The 21,873-nt window shown below is 40.9% G+C and overlaps 1 protein-coding gene across 13 annotated transcripts in view; it reads right to left on the bottom strand.

Annotated features, from left to right (window-relative positions):
• LPP (LIM domain containing preferred translocation partner in lipoma) overlaps window positions 1–21,873 on the bottom strand; it is a 723,640-nt gene that overhangs the window by 16,393 nt on the left and 685,374 nt on the right. For all 13 annotated transcript variants that reach the window (XM_061166808.1, XM_061166817.1, XM_061166813.1 and 10 more), the window contains 2 exons: window positions 7,457–7,635; window positions 1,768–1,888 (listed from right to left, as the gene is read on the bottom strand). In XM_061166808.1, coding sequence (XP_061022791.1) covers window positions 1,768–1,888; window positions 7,457–7,635 — 300 coding nt within the window. The remainder of the gene's footprint in view (window positions 1–1,767; window positions 1,889–7,456; window positions 7,636–21,873) is intronic.

The following is a 21,873-nucleotide window of genomic DNA, read 5'->3' as shown; positions in this document are numbered from 1 at the left end:
TCTTGTAGTGTGTGCCCTTGCTAACTGTAGTAGAAACTCTTTTAGAAGGTCACAACTTCTGTGTGCCTCACTTCTGCTGTCTTCTATGACAGCAAGGGGGGGGGGGTCATTGAGGTTCATATCTGAATTTGACAAATAATGAAATTTAAGTTCAAAAAGGGTGTCACCCAGAACAACAGGAGCAGCAGCAGCAGCAGCGATGGCACCTATAGTTATTCTTCCCAAGAAGGCCAGCTGTATGAATGAACAAGCAGATATTCTGGAGATCTAGAGACATTTGACACCCCACTCCAGTACTCTTGCCTGGAAAATCCCATGGAGGAGCCTGGTAGGCTGCAGTCCATGGGGTCGCTAAGAGTCGGACACGACTGAGTGACTTCACTTTCACTTTTCACTTTCACGCATTGGAGAAGGAAATGGCAACCCACTCCAGTGTTCTTGCCTGGAGAATCCCGGGGACGGGGGAGCCCGGTGGGCTGCCGTCTATGGGGTCGCACAGAGTCGGACACGACTGAAGCGACTTAGCAGCAGCAGCAGCAGAGACTTTTGGGGAAACTGAGTGATGGAATTAAACAGAATCTTTTGATCATAATCAATAGAAAGAAATTACATAAATGACATGGTTTTAAGCCTTTAATGACCTAACATTACATTAACAGTTACATGGGCACCCTAAAGACCCCAGAGTCGACTGCAGTGTTGAAACTCAACTATTAGCACCTTGAATCTTAGAACCAAAGGAGCCAATACTGGGGCATCCAGAACAAGCCTGTTTTACAGGTGGGGAAGTGAGCTGTGGAGAGGGAAGTGATTTGTCCAGGGTGATGGAGGTCTGCCTCCTTTTAATTCAGTGTTCCTCCCATTCTACAGTCCTGATTCTAAGACACATGTGCAGTACAAATTTATTTTGTACTGTTATCATTTCATCTGGGAAGAGAAAAGGTACATCTCACACCACTCTTAGAACAAACAACAAAACCATGGAAAGTCAAAGCCTGTTGGCACATAGAAGCAAGTGTGTCTAGAAATACTGGGAAGCCTGCCTCCATTGAACCTCAGTTTCTCCAGCTGCAAAATGAACTCTAGGTTTTCCACACTTATAATTCAGGTCAATTCTAAGTAAGGCTAGATATTTTTATTGCTCTTTAGTCATAACACCTAGTGTAAAAGCTGGAAGTTTTTTATTATCTATGCTCACATTAAGGCCAGAGAGAGGCATGAAACTGGGGCTGTTGTTCAGCTACAGCTCAGGAGGAAGACAGAATCACTGCAGTCCTAGAGACTAGGGGCAGCCCTGCCAGCCCCACCGGCCCATGTCTTGGGAAAATCTCGTGGGACTAGATGAGCCAGCGTCATAAGGAGGTGGTAATAAGATAGTTCATATTATCTCTTGCAGATAGAAGGAGGAGCTGCTAACCGCTGCACTCAGAATGTCTGGTAGAAAACAAGAAAGCTGCTTCAAAAGAGGGGCCCTGGGCAAGTCATAGGACTAGGATAACAAAATGCTTTGAAGTCATTTTCTGAATGTGGTATCCTTTTGAAACCCAGATTAGAGGAGAAAGACTCCCTGCCCTTTGCTATATACATGATGACATGGCCCTCGGGCAAGAAATCTCTCGTCACTTCCAACTGGGGTCACAGGTCTCTTGCAAAACCCAAGTCAAATGAACACAGGCACTAAGGGCTCTCCTAGATTTAATAATTGTGGTATTTATAAAAATCTGGCTCTGATGGGCCTGGCAGGGGGTTGGGGCGCTGACCACAGACCTCACACCGGTAGCAGTGAACATGGAAATCACGATCCAGAGCCACAATCCGGACAGTCTCCTCCTGGCCAGGGGCAGGCATGATAGGCTCCTTGCACACAGAACAGCGGGGAGCAAATTTCCTGAAAGAGGAGAGATAGTTCTGGTTAGATATTGAACTTAAACGCTGGCAAAGAAATGAAAACAAGAGAGAAGAAGAGGTGCAAACCAAGAGCCAGGACATCTGGTCTACCACCTTGTGTGACCTTGAGCAAGTCACCTTCCTTCCCTGGGTCTCCTTCCTTAGTTAAAATAGGGGATTTATACTCAATGACTGTTGAGGTTCTTCTAGATCATAAACATTATGATATTTGAGGAAGTGGGAGATGAGTGTATGAACTGCATCTGCATCTAGGAGCCACAGGGCACTCAGTGTGGCGTGGCACTCACCTGTGGAAAGACTGCAAATACAAATCCTGGGCCGGAGCAATCAGAAGGAAGAATGAAGGTCTTAGCAGCCCCTACTTGCTTCTGACTTTTGCTTCTAGACTTTGTATGTGCTTACCGGGCTCTACCCAAATTTCCTGAGGTTGGTAAGTTTGCCTCACTCCCAACTGTTAGAGCGTCTTTCTTAGAAATGTGTGTATATATATATCAATATATATATACACATATATATGTATGTATGTATATATAAGTGTGTGAAAGTGAAAGTCACTCAGTTGTGTCCGACTCTTTATGACTCTGAGGACTATACAGTCCGTGGAATTCTTCAGGCCAGAATACTGGAGTGGGTAGCCTGCCTTTCCCTTCTCCAAGGAATCTTCACAACCCAGGGATCGAACCCAGGTCTCTCACACTGCAGGCAGATTCTTTATGAGCTGAGCCACCAGGGAAGCCCCATATATGTAGGTATGTGTATATATATGGATATATATACACATGTTTTTGAGGTCAACTATTGGTGAGAAATTTTAATATTTCCTAACTCAATATTCCTTACTATGACTAATGGCCATAACATTTTTTTTTTTCTTATAACAGATCGATAGGCTGCAAATACAGGCCATGCATCCATCTGTATCTTCTGGAAATTAGGTGTGCCATTTATGAAGGTGTAAAATGAGACATGATTTGCAATGGACACAGATAAGAACTGAAAAGATTGAAAAAGAAAGAAAGACTGTGCAACTCAGTTTTTTCATGGTAATGCTTTTAAGATTAATGATGTTAAATTTTATCTATTTGTAGAGAGACTTAAAAAGAAATAATGATAGTAATCTAACACTTTGCAGAGCACTTTATGGTTGTCAAAGCATTTTTACATACATTACACTCTATATGTACATATTAATTTTCCTGGCGGCACCCAAAAGGCATCTGTATGGCTGCAATCTAAATAAATATGAATTAAGCAGCAGATCAATTGATTGCTATGAAAGAAAAATTAAAAGGATCATGGTACAACTGCAGCAGTAATCAGAGTTGTTATAATTGGCATTTTATGCAAGAAGTTTATACTCAGTGGCAAAAAAACTGCTTTGGACTACCTGATTATTTTTGAATCTAGGTCATCAGTAGTGAAAAAAGCAGGCTTCTGGAATCAGCTGCAAAATCTCCTTTCCCCAAACCTACTGGGACCACAAACTTTGTGAGGTCAGAAGTGTGCCTAGCCTATCACTTTATCGGTGAGCCTTCCCCAATGTCCTCAAGTAGGATTACACACTCCTTGAGGATAAAATATCTTTCATTGAGTTTGCCTATTTTAGTAGTAATTATTTGCATATCTTTGGAGACCTCAAAACCGTGAGCTTCCAAAGGATAGGATCTGCTTTATTTCTGAGTTTCTAGAAATAACTATTGTGACTGGTGCTGAAGATAGAAAGTCAGACAATATCTAATGGAATGAAGTATTTGCTATATTCTGCATAAAAAGATGTTGCTTAGGCCTTTATGTTCAACCTCAAGGTCTTTCCTCTTTGGAAAGGTATGAACAGTATTCTTGCTGAGTAATGATTCTTTCTTACCAACTGGCCTCATTAGATGGGAAAAAGTAAAGGGTAGAGACTGGAAGTGGCTTCCACATCCCCATGGTGTTCCCTGGCCAGCATTTTAAGGACTCTGAAAACTCCCAGGTGGTCTATTTAAAGACTTGACTCACTAAGCAGACAATAATAATAAAATTAATTTGATAAAAGACACTTCTAATGGTTAAAATAGCTACCATTTATTGTGTGCTTATTGTATGCCAAGTCTTGTTAAGAACTCTATATACTTGTCCCTATTTTTTTAATGATAGCAAACATGAAGAAATACTTTTTATCACTTCTGCTATATAGCCATAGGAGCCAAAGCTTAGAGAAGGATGGTCTTATCCACTGGGTCCTGGCACATTTTTAGCAATCCACAAATCGATGCTGATTAAACAAATAGATGGATGCATGTAACATCCCTGATAAGAAAGATCAGACAGTGGAATAAAGGCTCAACGCAATGAAAGGGCGATTTAAATAAGTCTGCTTTTCTGAGCCCACTGTCTTGGAACTGGGAATACAGAAATAAACTAAGACTCCAGCAGTCAGACTGGTGAGGGACAAATATTTCTGTATTTGTTCTGTTAACATATATGCATATCCTATCATACTGCAAAAATGATTTAAGGGGGTTACTGTAAAATTGTGTATGTGCATTTTTTTTATCACTAATCAGGCTATGTTAAGTGCTATCTATAGTGGATTTACAAAACTATAAAACATTGAGAAAGAGATCTAAAGTCACACATGGGGCTAGGGAGAGTTTGAGATCTGAGGAAGCTTCTTTGTGTGTGCTGTACTCAGCCGTGTCTGACTCTTTGCAACCCCATAGACTGTAGCCTGCTAGGCTTCTCTGTCCATGGAATTTTCACTAGATGATAACTGGGTTGGGCCTTGAAAGATGGCCACTTAGGTGAAATGGGAAAGTAAGTGTGTGTGTGTTTGTGTGTGTGGTGTGTATGGGTGTGTGCTGGGAGTGAGGGTGGGATACAGGCAGTCTGCCAGGAAACTAGTTTGAGCAGTCATCTGAAATGACACATGGGAAAGAGTTTCTGCCTAACAGGATGGGGGATTTGGGCCAATCCCGACTGAAGGGGGTTATGGAGGGGATGGCCCATTAGCAAGGCTTTAAAAATAGCATTTCAGAAGCTAGTTACTCAGAGTGCAGTCCAAGACCACCTGGGAGCTGGTCAGAAATGCAGAATCTTAGGCCCCCGCTCCAGATCTCCTGAACTAAACTTAACAAGATCTGTGACGGTAAGCACGCTCAAGTTTGGGAAGCACCAGTTTAAAGGACAGGATTCTAAGCAGGGGAGATAAATCCCTTCTCCTGGGCCTCCTGCACCTCAGTTTCTATTCTCAGGCTGCTCTAGCTACAGCCAAGCAGAGCTTCCGTGAATGCAGAGAAGCCATTCTTCACCCTGTGCCCTTCTTTAATGCCTGAGCCGTTCCTTCTGTCAGTAATCTGCATTTCCCATTTAAAACACTGCTTCCAGAAGCCTACTCAGGTTCCAATAATCTCTTTTGGCCCTGATAGCTCAAACCCTTGCCTGTACCTCATCTCGTCACCTTCATAGTATTTTTGCCTGATCTCACACATAACCTGCACTTCTTCTCTTTCTTCCTCCTGTCAAACTCCTTGCTGATCAGGGCTTCTCTCTATGAATTTCTACTTACGCAATTTCTTTCCCTTAGCACAGTAATAGGCACATAGAGGGCTCTTCATAGATGTGGTTGAATTGAATGGAAAGGCATTTCCTAGAAGCTCACAAATGGGAGATCTGTTCAGAATGACCAATTATCTGTAGAAGGCAGCTGCATCTCCTCTCTGTAACCCACTTTCCTTAGCCATGCAATGTCTACCCTGGGTTGGACTTACAGCTGCTTTCTGTTCCAGTCTTTCAAGACCCAGAAACAGAGTTCCTTTTATTTTTCTTTTTGGAAATGGGGAAAAGAGCAAAAAGCTTCTCCCCTTTCATACCTGCCAATCATGCAGACAACATTATTTTGAATAGGTTGCATTTTAACTTCCCATTGAATTAGTGATGGTGGGGACTGTTGGGGGTTTTGGATTCTTTTTCCCTTTTAATTGCTCAAGTGTGCCTTCCTGGAGTGTTCAGACCCACACACATGTCACCAGTCACAAGTCTGTAATTATGCTCCCCACTCCTCGAAATGGAAGATAAATGGCATAGATATAAACTTACATTTGTCAGAATTGACTTCCTGTTTTAATTGAGGGGTGTAACATATCAGTCTTTTCCAGCAACAGAAACATGTGTGCTCTGATTATATCTATCAGTCTTTCTTGGATTAGAGTAAGTCTAAGAAAGGAGAGAAACAGTGACAGAAATACATTCCCCATTGGTATCTTTTCACTTCCCTTAAATAGATGCAAGTTTTTTTTTTCATGTGTAATTAGAAGCTAAAAATATCACTAACGTGAAGTACAATTTGTGCTGTGACTGCCCTTCCAAAGTAAGCCAGCCCTTCCTTGTCTAATTCAGGTTGAGAATTCCTGCCTCTGGATTTTTTTTTTTTTTAATTCATTCAGCCTCATATCTTTTGGTGAGGTTTTCACTTTTTCTGCTATTTGGAAAGTGGTCAGGAAATTCTTTTTTTAAAATATGAATCTCAGGTCCCCAAGCTGCTTGTGGCAAGTACCTCCCAGTTGTTGACAACACAGCAATGAAAATTAACCCACAAGACTGTATATCTGGAGGGCAACAGAACCCAAACCGGTGAGCCATACAAGTTCATCTCACTGCAAGCCTCAGATGATTCTTGTGTTTGCTGGGCAAAACTTCCATGTCTGACAATTATAAACCACACCTAGAGCTATCATATCGTTCCTGGGAATATGCAACAAATGTGATCAACCAACAAACTGGTCAAATAATAAGCAAGATGCAAAACTATACAATTTTTCATGACCACTCCGGCTATAATAAAAGAGGACTCTACAAAGGAGAGAAGTGAGGAAGTAGGGATATATTTTTCCAGGCCCATCAGTTAAGTGGCCTTGATCTTGAGGTTCTACTTTCTAATTGTCCTCAAAAGAACAGAAAATATCCTGAGGAAGAGAAGACCTGGGGGAAGAGCTTAGGGGAGGGTATGTATATGTTTATAATGGCATAAAACCACCTCCAAATATGCAAGAGGCTTGCTTTAGCAAGAGGGGCTGAATTGTTCTCTGAACAATTAAAATGTTCTCCCCCTATAACTTCCTATGTGCAGAGTGGAAAAGACATGGCTCTAGAGAGAACTCTTGGATGGGTCTGGTCTAATGAACAAACTGAAGAGCTCAGAGAAAACTGGGCAATTTGTCCACTGGCTCACAGCTTGTTCACGTTTAGGCCAGGGAGAACTACCCTGTGATCCTGCCTCTTTCCAGTAATATGTTCTGTGGCTGACTCAACTTTCTCACAATTAAGGTGACACAAACATGTGATGGATAAGCCCAAGGGAAGCTTTGAAGCAGAGGCCACACTGGAGGACCACACGGATTGCTTGATATCACTTCCTGCATTGGAGGAGGAAATAAATAACTTCTTTCTAAGGTCGCACCAAATCCTGAGATTCTGTAGCTTGGAGAGAGAAGAGTAGCCCATATGCCAGGCAGTAAGACCAGACCCCAAGAGGACCATCAGGCAGCAGAAGGGAGAGTAGATCGCCTACTTGTGGAAGTCCTCAATGCAGTGGATGAGGCCACCAGCGTCCACGGTGAACGGGATCCCATCCAGGCTGCGGTGGCACATGACACAGGTAAAGCAGTGAGGATGATAGGCCTTCCCTGTGGCTCGGAGAATCCGCTCCATGATGGGCTTGGAGCAAACGCTGCATTGCTCCAGGGTGTTCTAGGGAGGAAGAGAAAAAATGCCAATGTTAGTCTGGGATGTAAGGAGCTCCACTTACATTGTAACTTATAGCATGACAAGCAGTGTTCCAGAACATATGGGCTCACGTGCTTTCACATAGTATTTGGAGAAAGGCAGAGTGTTTATTACAGACAGAGAATGAAACAGATGATCAAGTGGCTCTTCTAAGGCCATGCAGATGTGTTTTGTGTTTTACTCACTAAAATCTGTCCAACTCATTAAGATCCTATGGACTGTAGCTCTCCAAGTTCCCCTGTTCATGGGATTTCCCAGGCAAGAACACTGGTGTGGGTTGCACAGCCCCCTCCACGGGATCTTCCTGGCTCGAGGATCGAACCTGTGTCTCCTGCACTGGCAGAAGGAGTCTATACCACTGAGCCACAAGGGAAGCCCTCTGGCTTTGTACAGCAACTCAGTTTTGCTATTGTGGCAGGAAGGCAGCCACAGACAATGTGTACGTAAATGATCATGACTGTGTTCTAATAAAACTTTATTTACAAAAGCAAGCTGGATTTGGCCATGGCTATAGTTGAGCTTCCCAAGTGGTGATAGTGGTAAAGAACCTGACTGCCAATGAAGGAGACCTAAGAGGCGCAGGTTCAATCCTTGGACTGGGATGATCCCTGGAGGAGGGCATGGCAACCCACTCCAGTATTCTCACCTGGAGAATCCCATGGACAGAGGAGCCTGGCAGGCTGCAGTCCATAGGGTTGCAAACAGTCAGACACGACTGAAGTGACTTAGCACATAGTTGGCTGACCTCTGAACTACACAACCTGGGTTCTCCACTGGAAGAATACTTCTCTATTACTTCTAAAACTTGATTAAGCATCAAAATATCACCAGGATCACTCAAAACCTTAACGTTTTAGAGTGGTCTCTCTGATGACCCAGACTCGCAGAGAGCATGCTGGTTATAGAACCCAATGAGAGATCAGTATAATCAATTGATGTTTTGATCATTTAAAACCTTGATTCAAACACCATCTCCACATTTAGTGTTGTAAACTCTTGATGGAAATGTTGAACCTAGAAGGTTTTGAGTCTAGAGGATTTGTTGAACCTAGAGGGTTTCACTTTTGAGAAATGAAAGAAGAAAGTCAAATTTATTTGGCTTTAAAAATACATTCAGATTTAAAAATAAATCCTCCTCCCCGCTTTAAAATGGATATCATTTATTGAGTAAGGACTCAGAAAAATTGATAAAATTAGTTGTTAACTTTCCATCCTTGCCTAGAATTGTATGCTTTCTTACCAGACAACAGAGTTTCACATGTAATATGCAATATTCTAACTGAGATGTTTGGACTGACTCCATGAGTTTACAAATCTAGAATAAACCTGGGATAGGGATCTGATTAGAAAACTGCAGAACTGGATGGGATGTGGAAATGGAGAAGAAATATTTCCCTCTTACCACTGGAACTTTTAAATGGGCATGAGGCAAGGCATGTTTGTTGGTAGATAAGCAGTGTGCTGGTGACAACTAGAGCAACAGTGCCTGACCGGTTTCTTGTTTCCATCTCTCCTCCTGTAACATTTGCCCATCCTCATAATGACTTTCAGTTTCCTTTCTAAAAGACAGATGTGATTAAGTAGCTTTCCTGCCGGAAAAACTTCTATGGCTCCTCATTGTGCAAAGAGCTAGTTCCTCACCTGACATGCAATCTTCTGTTTTAGGCTCAGATTTCCCTAATGTTTCAGACTGCTACTCTTGCTCAAACCAATGAGAAACTTCCATACTTCTGTGCATTGTCATGCCTAGAAGGAATCACAATTTGCTGTTTTGACCTCTCAAGTTACGGACCAGAAGGCATCTTCCCAGGCAAGCCTTCTTCAGTAACTTCAGTTGGAATAAACTTTTTTCTCTCCCTTTCCTAAGCACTTAATTCATGTTGCTTATAGCACTTACAGTATTCACCATATTACAATTATTTGCACATATGGGTATTTCCTATACTGTACTGAGATTCTTTAAGGACAGGGATTATGTCTTAAGAATGTTTCTTTGTCCCATGCTTTTTCCTTGGTGGCTCAGATGGTAAAAAAAAAATCTGCCTGCAATGCAGTAGACCCAGGTTTAATCCCTGGGTCGGGAAGATTCCCTGGAGAAGGAAATGGGAACCCACTCCAGTATTCTTGCCTGGAGAATTCCATGGACAGAGAAGCCTGGTGGGCTACAGTCCATGGGATCGCAAAGAGTCAGGCATGACTGAGCAACTAACACTTTCACTTTTTCACCCAACATGCTACCTGGAGTAAAAAGAATCCTAGGATGAACATATGCAAAAAGAATGAAGGAAGGAATATTGTTTACATCCCACTCTGGCATTACAGTGCTGGCCCGAGTCCCCTAACTCTGGAATCCAGAGGATGGTAAATCCATCACCATTCTCTCCTCCAAACTGTGGTTACTGGAGATTCTGAAATTGCTTAGTATGCCTCTGGTCACAGTCTAAACTCATGGAAACTATTAACCTATTTTCCCCCCATTTTGAAGTGGTGAAATTAAAATAGCAGAAGAACATAAGATGAGAGTCTGGAGATGACGATGGTCTGGACAATGAAGGCCCTGGTTCTTTTCTGCCCTGGTGATCTGAGCTAATGTGGCTGGAAACTGTCTTCCCAGAGTTTGTGTTTTGCTCTTCTGTGGGTTTTAACTTTTTCTTTTTTAAAGCCAACCCTGTAATGGAGTTGAACAAACCAGAAAATGCTTGACCAGAAAATGTTTTTGTTTGCATTGAGGCTTGGCTGCAAGCTTCAGCCCATTTACTCAAAACCAGCCGCAACATATAAAGTTGAGTCAGTTTCTAAGGAAAGACTTTATGGCCCAAGTTTAAAGAGCAGGTAATCGGAACATTTCTGCTACAAAAGAAAGTGTAAAATATTCCTAAAGTGAGATTGCAGTAAAATGCCCTCAAATCAGAAAATAAAAGCTCCAAGAATGCATCTGACTAGAAGTTTGGATTAGCGAATGGTTGAGGACATATGAACCTTCTTGAGCCAGTTCCCTTTACTGTATTCATCTCTCAGTCTCCAACTGGTCCACTAGGACCTTTAGACATATCCTCTCTTAGAGAAAGGATAAAGACTCTATAAATGTCTGGGAGGACTCTGGGAGTTCCTCTAGTCCAGACCTCTGATTTCACAGGTGAGAAAACAGACCTGGAAGACTGACACAGCTGGGATCTGAGTCATGGAAATGATTAGCAGTAGAGGATGGGTTGGTACCCCAGGTTCCTGACTCCCAATAATTCAGATAGAGATCTGATAAGTTAATTCTGTAGTCAGAGAAACAAAGTTGCTGGATGAAAAGGATAAATTGTCCCTCTGGATTTGTCAACATCTACTGTATGATTGAAGATTTGATGCTTTTGAACTGTGGTGTTGGAGAAGACTCTTGAGAGTCTTGGAGATCCAACCAGTCCATCCTAAAGGAGATCAGTCCTGGGTGTTCATTGGAAGGATTGATGCTGAAGCTGAAACTCCAATACTTTGGCCACCTGATGCGAAGAGTTGACTCATTGGAAAAGACCCTGATGCTGGGAGGGATTGGGGGCAGGAGGAGAAGGGGATGACAGAGGATGAGATGGCTGGATGGCATCACTGACTTGATGGACATGAGTTTGAGTAAACTTTGGGAGTTGGTGATGGACAGGGAGGCTTGGCGTGCTGCGATTCATGTGGTCGCAAAGAGTCGGACACGACTGAGTGACTGAACTGAACTGAACTGAAATGTATTACCTGAGGTAAATGATTTTTCCTCCCTAGACGTTGGTTTTCTCATCTGCAAAACGGTGACTAATTTCAGCTCTGCAGTTTTATCAGTCTTTGATGTATCAGTATAGTTACTCAGTCATGTCCGATTCTTGGCGACCAGTTACTCAGTCATGTCCGATTCTTGGCAACCCCGTGGACTGTAGCCCACCAGGCTCCTCTGTCCATGGTGATTCTCCAGGCAAGAATACTGGAGTGGGTTGCCATGCCCTCCTCCAGGGGATCTTTCCAACCCAGGAATCAAATCCAGATCTCTCACATTGCAGGCAGATTCTTTACCATCTGAGCCACTGAGAAGCCCTGATATATCAGTATTAACAAATACAGGTATAGGTCAATATTTCCATTACTAGAGATATACTAACAGCAACTGAATGACCCTTCCTCTGAGGCTTGAAACAAGGGTTTCTATGTCAGAAACCAGGACTCTCTAACCTTTACTTTACCTTACCACTTGGGATTCCAGAAGTTACTAAAGGTAGAATTTTAAGCATGACAGAAGAAGATCTTTGTGTCTTCTTATAACCTTCTATAGAAGGTTATTTTAAAGTCAGACTAAAAGATACACATTTTATAGAAATATGAAGTTTTTCTAAATTAGGTTAAAATGAAATGTTTGTTGGTCAGTCATGCCCGACTCTTTGTGACCTCATGGACTGTAGCCCACCAGGCTCCTCTGCCCATAGAATTTTCCAGGCAAGAATACTGGAGTGGTTAGTCATTCTCTTTTTTTAGGGGATCTTCCCAACCCAGGGATCAAACCTGGGGTCTCCTGCATTGCCAGCCCATTATCATCTGAACCACTAGGGAAGCCCATAAAATGAAATGGTTAATAAATAAAATTGTATTTAATAAAAGAAATAAAGAAATAACTAGTCTTCAAGCAAACAAGCAGAAGATGGGTGTCTCAGTATCTACTCAAATTGCATCTTGTCCATGAAGTAAGGGCACCAAGATTGATAGATAGGAGTTATGAAGGAAGAGAACACTCCAGCCTAAGGCCCTTAAAAATGAGTAGAGGGCTTCATGACCTGACTCTGGACCCATCTCTACTGGTCTTTCCCATGGGCCCCACCTGCTAACTGCCACGTTGAGCTCTCTGCCACATCTTTAATAGCTGTGTTCTTTTACAAGCCCAGACTATTCACATTCTTCCTTGTCTAGAGAATATTTACTCATTCTCCAAAGTTAAGCTCCAACGTTACCTCTTCTGCAAAACCTTTCCTAGTTTTTCCTTTGTTATACTCCAAGAAAAAGAAGTCACTTCTACTCCTGTTGGATTGCATTATGCTTCTTCTATGACACTGAATATAATAATGTCCTTGACTTAAAGGTTTATGTCAACCTCCATGACCAAACAGTGGCCACCCCGCTCTCCTGGTAGGGAGCCATAGTCATAGGTTGAGTTTCCTAGGAAACAGTTTCTGAAACAGATTTACACAAAAGAAGTTATTGGAGAGTGTCTTTGAGCTTATACCTGTGGGAGAGAACAGGCAGCCTCTGGAGAGAGGGAGGAATTGCACTATGATGCAGTTATAATAAAGGTTTCTGATGGTTTCGTGGAGAACTGTGGAGTTAGGACAACTGTGCAAAATTGTCTTTCCCTGAAGCTAGGGGGTAGGACGTTTATACCCTTACATCTGCCATCCAATGGATACAGGCTGCTTGCAAGGAGGAAGAATGATGTTGGGATGAGGGTGTTCCCTTCACTTCAGGTTAAATAGGGGGTCTGGGCAGTGCACTTTAGTAGCCATAATAGTAAACATCTTTGCCCAGGGCCTGCATGGTCCATGATACACATTAGGCAAGAGGGAACCAGGTGTAAAAGGAGGCTTCCCAGGTGGCTCAGTGGTAAAGAATTTGCCTGTCAATGCAGGAGACATGGGTCTGATCCCTGACCTGAGAAGATCCCACATGCCTTGGAGCAATAAAGCCGTGAGCCACGACTAATGGGCCTGTGCTCTGGAGCCCATGCTTTGCAACCAGAGGAGCCATCACAATAAGCCCGAGCACGACAACTAGAGAGTGGCTCCAGGTCCCCCCAGCTAGAGAAAAGCCCCGGCAATGAAGACCAGCACAGCCAAAAAAGATTCCTAGGCTTGTTTGAAGAGTTTTAAGAAATTTTTGACAATATTTGAAGCAGTTACTCAAATGAAAGTATCATTAATGAGAGAAGATGTTAGAGTAGGAAAAAAAATAAGAAATTATTTAACTGCTAAAAGGCACAGCTTATAAACTTCTTTTGAAGTGATGGCGATACAATTGTGATTAAAAGCAAAAAGTGAAAATAAAAATAAAATTGTCAACAAATCTTGTACACAAAACTCCCAAATGCAACTGTTTTTAAATGAGAGAGACAATCTGGTTGTATCTTTTCTATCCTTGGATAATGTATAAATAACTTCTCTAATTCACAGGCAGAAGAGCTGGAAGAATCATCTGAATATAAATGAAGGATACAGGTAACACAAGCATTGACTATTAGTTAAATGATGAAGAAAAGAATATTTGTAAAATTTACATATTCCTTAGGTGTATGTGTATTCCCTGTTGCAGATTAAATCAAGAGACATAAGTATTTGAAGATTTGGAAGACTATAAAGTACTGCCATTTAGAAATGTTAAAATTTTCATTTCATAAAATTAAAATGTGATCTTATATTCAGTCTTTATTGTTTTTTTTTTTTTTTTTTTAGGTACCAAAGCAATACTGGAACAGAAATGACTTGGAAAGAGAAGGGTGACATCTCATGTTCTAGATACAGTTTTGGTCCTGCTGAGCTAAGAATAAAAAGAAAGAAATGAGGAGAGCTAGAAAATATGAGACTTTTAAAAGTCTTTAGAGATTATTGTGGTCCTGGAGTTTTCAACTCCCCTCACTTGTCCCCTCTTCCCCAATCCTTTGTTCAGAGAAGCAATTTATCAAGGAAGCACATCCAAAAGAGTTCAAAATCACTTCTGGATGGAGAGAGGAGAGGATGAAGCCTGTACATGCTGTACAGATTAAAACCCATCCATCTGGTCCCAACTACCAGATTCAGAAGACTAAAGGGCAGCAAGGGAAAACAGCTAGTGGAAGATATGTAATTAGAGGATAGGTCTAATTCCCCATCCAGTGGATAACCCCACTGCTACATCACAGAGTACCTATTCCATATTTCAGTTGACATACTCTACATTACAAATAAAAGGCAGATGACCTACCTGCAAGCTACATGCATATAAAACAAAGAGAGGAAACATGTTGAGATCTTAAGACAGTTCTACTGTCAATTTCATTGGCTCCCACAGGGTAAGACAGAAAACTCATTGTTGGAGCCCTAGCATCTACAACAGTATCCTTGCCTAAAATTGATGCTCCATAAATATTAACTTCATTATGAATAAGCAAACTCTGGATACTTGACATAAAATGAAATACAATCTATTTAATTGTGCAAAACAATTCTCTAGTCCAAAGCTTCTCAGCTGGCAGGCTAATACACGGTGCCTCATGTGGGGCCCAGGTGTCCCAAGTTTGGAAGGGTCAGAAGGGGCCAGAGGTTCTATAGTTCCTGAACGGTAGTTACCTTGGGCCAGGAGAAGCCTCATCTATTCACTCCAGTGTGCTCAATGAAGGCCATCACTTTTCACATGAATCATGATGTAAAAAAGACTGGAAAGCATAACCTAAGTGTAGGTATTCCCAACAGAATAGCAATGTGGTACAGTAAGAAGAGAACATGGCTATGACTCAGCAAGCTTCACTGAAATGCCACTGACACTATTTAAATTCAAATAATTGTATTATCTACCTTAATTTGGGAATAAAGACTTATTCTTGATTCTGGTAATCAAGGCTTCCCAAATAATGACAGTACTTTTCGGTTTCCTTCACAGATGAAGACGTCATTTTATCTTGTTAGTTTTTTAAATAAGCCCACAGTATATAACCATCAAACAGCTCTGCCTCCCAGGAAGGCATGCATTACTCATTGAAAGTTCTCTTGCATTTTCCAAGTGTCCTTCACCTATATCTGTTTCTTAACCTAAATCTCTACTGTGTTTATATCTGTGTTTTAAAAGATGGAAAATAACAGTTACCCTATGACTGTGATTTCTCAATTAGAATAAAAATTCCTATTCAATTGATGAGAATTCTAATTTTTTCAAAACAGGAAAAATTTTGAGTCAGTTTAGCAAATGGCATCAATTCCTTAAGATGTATTTTCTTTTGATGTCATTACCTCCACACACAAAATGACAGCTATGAAACATGTCACTGAAAATTCAGTTAAAGAACTTCAGCATTCTTATTTTTGTCACTTTGGTTCAACTTTTTGAGCATAACTCTGCATCCCGTGCCTACGTTACCTGCACTTTCTTATAAATCCCTTTTAAAGAAACTTTTCACATGATTTTCTGATGAGCAGAGCTGTCTGCTCCCTTAATTTAGCATTACAGAAAGCCTCAAGAGTAGGACAAAACATTCAACATCCTGGCAGGTAACAGCTGAAGACAGAACAAAGAGACCATCCCTACCCTCAGAAGTTCTCACTGTGGGGGGCGAGGGAGACACTTCTATAAATAACTGACTGGAGGCAAAGGGCACAACAAATTGCTATTAGAGAGGAATGAGTAATATGTGATGGGAACACAGAAGAGAGTAATTACTTATGAATGGTGAGGGAGCAGGCAATGGGTGGTGATGTACGATTCTGGGAATCTATTGTAGGTGGGACTTGAGTTGGCTCTTGGAAAAAAAACACATCATAACAGTTTTTGGAATTAATGTTGTGCTAAAACAAAAGTCTCCATTATGTATGTCCCAGATATGCCTACTCTGAGACAAAATTCATTCCACAAGAAGAGTTCTGTAACAAAATGAGCGCATTGGGCAGCATTGGTAAAGGGAACTCAACATTGCTAGAGATGAGTGTCTATGTGTTAAACTAATGCAAACAAAACATGTGACCACTAACAGCATTTAGAGGAAACAATTTTTATGAGATTTTCTGTTTTTATTTGGTCTAAATAAATTGGATTTAAAACTAAGAAACGTGTCTTAAAACCACAAGGGGAAAAGCCAACAGAAAGGACAAAAACAGACAATTAGATCATTTTATTCAATTTTATCATAAGCCACAAATCACATTCTTCACAAAGTAAATAAATGCTCTGGTGTTTATTCTGAAGCACTGGGGTTAGGATTACAATCTGAGCTTTAGTGATTAAGAAAAGACACTCCATTAAAGGGCATTCAGCTCATTTCTACCTTCAGGCCCAGAGAGGTACTATTTTACCTTAAAATGTATAGCCTTTATGGAACAGGGTTCTTTCAAAACAAAAACACTTATCTTGAACATCTCCTAACCCTTGAGAAATATGATGGGGGAGCTGGGACTCATGAGCATCTTAGACCTTTATGCCAGGAGCAAAATTAAAAGATCACAGCACTCCATTGAGAGTATTGTGAGAGGAGGAAAGAGTGGAATTTCTTTCCTTCTAAGCTAAGTCAGATAGATGATAGAATTGCCTTTACAACATCATCAAGGTACAGTCTGTTGGGACTTGTTAACTCTGGAATCAGAGAAGAATCTGCTAAATGGGGTAAGAGAATTATTGGTAGGTTCAAGAAACCTGGGTTTCTTGAATTTTCTATGCAATTTTCTTGACCTCTCTGGCCTTCTGTTTCCTCATCTACTATACAAGAATGACAACATTTACACTGCAGTTCTGTAAGAACTAAATGAGGTCATATATATGAAAATAAGACAGCCTGATTGTATAATAAATGCTAGTTTTGTGTAATACTTATCAATTTTAGGGGACTAGAACATACATTTAATTAATTTGACATTCTTTGATCATTTAATTAAACTATTATATGTAAGTACTACATTTCTAATTTTTGCTTCACCATCAATCTCTTATAATTTATATCTTTACTAAAAGAAATGGATTATTGAAGGAATTCTGTGTATGATACTCTAGGACAACTGGATAACATAGTAATAGAAAATGAGCTCTTGGATTTCTAAGATTCCTTGCTACATCCATGAGAATTTTGTGGAAGAGCTGTTTTCACTTTTATGTACAATTTTTATATCCCAAACCTGGAAATACCTCAGCTCTTCATAAAAGTAATTTTTATCATTTTATACTCTCAAAATAAAAACTGATATCTTGCTTTGGTAGAGTTTTTAATGTTTAGTAACTACACAACCAGGGCCTCATTCGATCTCTGCAATAATCTATCAGAGTCAGTAGAATGGTAGAATTCTTTTCCCTGTTATATGCCACATGACTATAAATGTGGTCAGATTTGAACCTCTATCTTTAAAGTCCAAAGACAAAGTTGTTCATTCTGCTACTTTACACTGTCCTCCAGTTAACTGATTTTTCCTATATCTTGTTATTAATATGTAGTTCCATATAAAGGCGATTACACTGGACACAGAAATTAGTCTTTAGCAAACTGATAGGCTATAGCCCTTCACAAATACAGTTTGCTTGAGCCTGAAAAATTTATTAAAATCATCTTGTCCAACTTGCTCCCCTTATATACTAGGACAGTGCATTCAGGGAAGTTGGTTGCCTAATGAAAACCAGTTAAAGAGCTAAGGTCAGGACCCAGTTGCCTTGGTTTCTATTCTGTATTCTTTCCAAACCCCACAGTAGGTGATTTTTGGAGCACCAAACCCTCTCTTTGGTATTCTGTCCCTTGTTAACAATAAGAATATGACAACTCTTGTTGATTAGTTATTGATGATTATTTACATTACCAATGGAAAATCATTAGGTTGAGTCTATTGCAACTGTCAAACAAGATTGTTTCACACTTGGTTTGTAATAGAGATTCTCTGGCCAGTAACTCAGAGGAGCTAATCCTAAACTCAGCAACATGGCATGATGTCTTGCATATGCATGCATGGTCAGTTGTGTCCAGCTCTTTGTGACCCCATGGACTGTAGCCTTCCAGGCTTCCTTGTCCATGGGATTTTTCCAGGCAAAAATACTGGAGTGAGTTGCTATTTCCTCCTCCAGGGGATCTTCCTAACCCAGGGATTGAACCTGTGTCTCCTGTCTTGGCAGGCAGATTCTTTATCACTGATCCACCTGGGGAGCCATGGTGTCTTAGGTCCAGCTTTTATAATGCCTGGCATTTGCAACTTGTAAACAGAGGTTATTAATAGACACTCAGACCAGTTTTACTGAGGCAGATGCTTTCCAGAGTAGCTAGAATTTCAACAGTATCTTGGACAAAATTCCATAATCTGAGTATCAATTTTCTCATCTATAGAATGAGATATAATTACTTGTCCTGTCTACTTCTCAGAATTGTGATAATTAAGTGAGATAAGAAATGTAAGATGCACTTTTAAGAATGTAAACAGATGTAAAAAATATTGTTATAAAGTTTTTTTCTCTGGGCAAAATTACTGCTCCACATAAGGATAGACTCTAATTACTAGTTCTTTTTAGTCAGCTGAGAGGCTAATATATATTACTGTTATTACTGAAGAGAAGAAAATATGATCTGCATACACAGACATCCACAATCCTATGCATACTGGCATAATGAGTTTGAGAAAATGCAATATGTTTTTTTCTCTCATTCTTGTTTTTTTTTCCAACAGATATCTTTATTATTATATTTTTATACACCTGGAACACCTAATAAGTGATGGAGCAATTATCCAGTATTTAGGGTATACAGAGAAACTTCATGGAACATGTAGCTTATCACAGATATACCTGTCAGATATACCCAACAAAGCCCTTGATACTTGTGCCTGTGAGGTACCCTCTTAACCACTCTCAATCCTATGATCTTCAATTTGCGGTAGACAGGAGGCCCTGATGAGGAAAATAGCCATCTTTGGGTCCCAATGCTAAGGCCAGCATTATTTGAAACTGGAATTGTTAAAATAGATGTTTATGGAAACCCTGCATGGTACAGTAACAAAGAGAAATGACCCAAAGCCAAGGAAGGGCGTGCTCTAGTCCCACCAAACTGAGCCACTGGCAGGACGCATGTGCAAAGCATTTGTTTCTCTGGCCCTAAACTCCTTCACACACACAATAAGAGAAGGTGAAAGTCACTCAGCCACATCTGACTCTTTGCATCCCATGGACTGTAGCCTGCCAGGCTCCTCTGTCCATGGGATTCTCCAGGCAATAAAACTGGAGTGGGTAGCCATTCCCTTCTCCAGGGGATCTTCCTGACCCAGAGATGCAACCCAGGTCTCCTGAACTTGCAGGAGGATTCTTCACTGTCTGAGCCACTAGGGAAGCCCCATAAAATAAGAAACTTAAGTTAATAGACTTCTTGGTCCCTTGAAATTCTGTAACTGTTTAGAGGGCTGAGCAAAAGTTTTAATAAGGCAGGGCTCATTGTCTTGTCCACTGTTTCATTCCCAGTTCACTGAAAAATGACTGGCACATAGAAGAAACATAAATATTTTATTAAATCAATAAATTAATGATTGGGAATGAACATTCCAGAGTCATCCAATAACACCTATTCTCATAGCCAGACTTGAAATTCTACCATGATCCTCAGATGGCCTTCCATCACCACCGTATGTAAGCAGCCCCCCTCTCCAAAGCCAGACTCTAGCTCATGATCCTGCTACTTTCTTCATACTTCTTATTTCTACCTGGTATCACCTCCTGCATTCAGTTGCTGACATAGGGCTTATCTCCCCACCACTCTGTTTGATACACAGCTGCATTCACAGCCTTTGGAGCAGTACTTAACACATAACAGACACTTAAATATTTGTTGAATGAAAAAAAGTGACATTCAACTACTTAGCATTTAAGGTCTCTTCCAACTCTTGGGTTCCTTGGTTCTATCTCAGCAAGAGCATATCACTCAGAAAAATCAGCGCTACAAACTTCGTCAAGTATATAAATGATCTGAGGTTAATTACACAATATGGTGGGTAGGACAACATTCTTTGTACTATAGTATCTGTCTTCCATGGGTAACTGACCCATCCAGGGGTAAACTCTAAAACTGGGTTTTAAGTAATGATGTTTTTAGCTCCAAGTATACACAGCCATGACTGCCCGCCTGTGCATTTCAGATCAGAATTAAATCCATTGTGAATCATCCATTAGAATCAAGAACTGCAAGCAGAGACTAGAAATGTTCCCAATACCATTCTGCTCACGTGTCAGTTCCCTTCAGAGCTGCCTGAAACTCAGCTCTGCCAAGATGTTTATTTTCTACCTGGCTTCATGAATTGCAATTACTTCCTAAATTATAACAAGCCACAAGTGGTCTGAGCCAAACAACCAGGGTCACAGAAGGTCTCTCCTTGTACTTCTGGGGATGACAGAAAAACTTGTTTGAACCAAAATTGCTCCTCTTTCAAAAGAAAGAAAACTTTAAGCCTTTAACTCTTGGGAGTGGCAAAGGGAACAGCCAGAGGGCCATGAGCTAACTTCATTTCTCTAGAGATCTGTTGAATAGATTTGGCAATGATTTGGCTTCTGTTGAAAACAAGCCCTTCTAATTGTGCTTCTGCCAGTGGAAGACAAAAGACAGCACCGAAGCTTAGAAAGGCCATGAGGACATGCCAAGATCATGACTGTGACCATGCAGTGTCCTTCTGAGTAGAGCACTGTGGATGTGTGTGTATCTAACACTGGGCTCTGGCACCCGTGGACAAGAACGTGACCTTCTGAAGAGTACAAAGGGGAGCCGGTGAAGTGACGTGCTTCCCTTCAACTGGATCTTGGCTGTAATATTTTCTGACAGTAGAAATAAAATAATTCCACATTTTGGTTCCTCTTTTCACCCCCACCGTGCCAAAAGTGGTTTACATTAAGTAGGTAAGGATGGCAGAAATAACGAGCACAGGCTTTTCCATTCTGCACTGTGAAAGACAAAAAGGACAGAGAATACAGATGTTTTTGCTCCTGCAAAACGGTGGTGGACTAACTCTTTCAGTGTCTCTGGAATGCAAATTTTCTCTTCACAGTTTAGCAGTCTTTTTTGGATTTCAGCACAGTGAACTAACACTTTCCTGGATTCCAAGACCTCCAGAGAACCAGATGGATGAGAGGAATTGGAGAAAAAAAGAACCCACGCTACTTGAAAAAGGTATGAATTTCTCACTCTGCATCTAGCCAAAAGCTCTGAAAATTAGAAGAGTGAAATCACTTTGAGTTTGTTCAAATGCATGCCATCCTAGAGTTGTTTGTGGTGGGAAAAAAAAAATCTAAAATGATTTGATGGTTTAGAGTCTGCGTTCAGTTTAATCTAGGAAGCAAACTTTAACACAGATGATATGTTTACTATCAAAGGGAGGAAAGAATGTGGATAGAAGACATTACACAAGAGCATCATTCAATAAGCTTGTGCTCTAAAGCCAGTCACTGCTCCCCAGTGCCAAACTTTTTAACTTGACACTCAAGGCCCTTTAGGATATTGTCTTTGCTCCCCTT

The sequence above is a fragment of the Dama dama genome, chromosome 19, assembly GCF_033118175.1.
Source record: "Dama dama isolate Ldn47 chromosome 19, ASM3311817v1, whole genome shotgun sequence".
NCBI lineage: Eukaryota > Metazoa > Chordata > Mammalia > Artiodactyla > Cervidae > Dama > Dama dama.
Note: the sequence above shows the minus strand (reverse complement) of the source record. Positions and strands in the feature narration are given on the sequence as shown.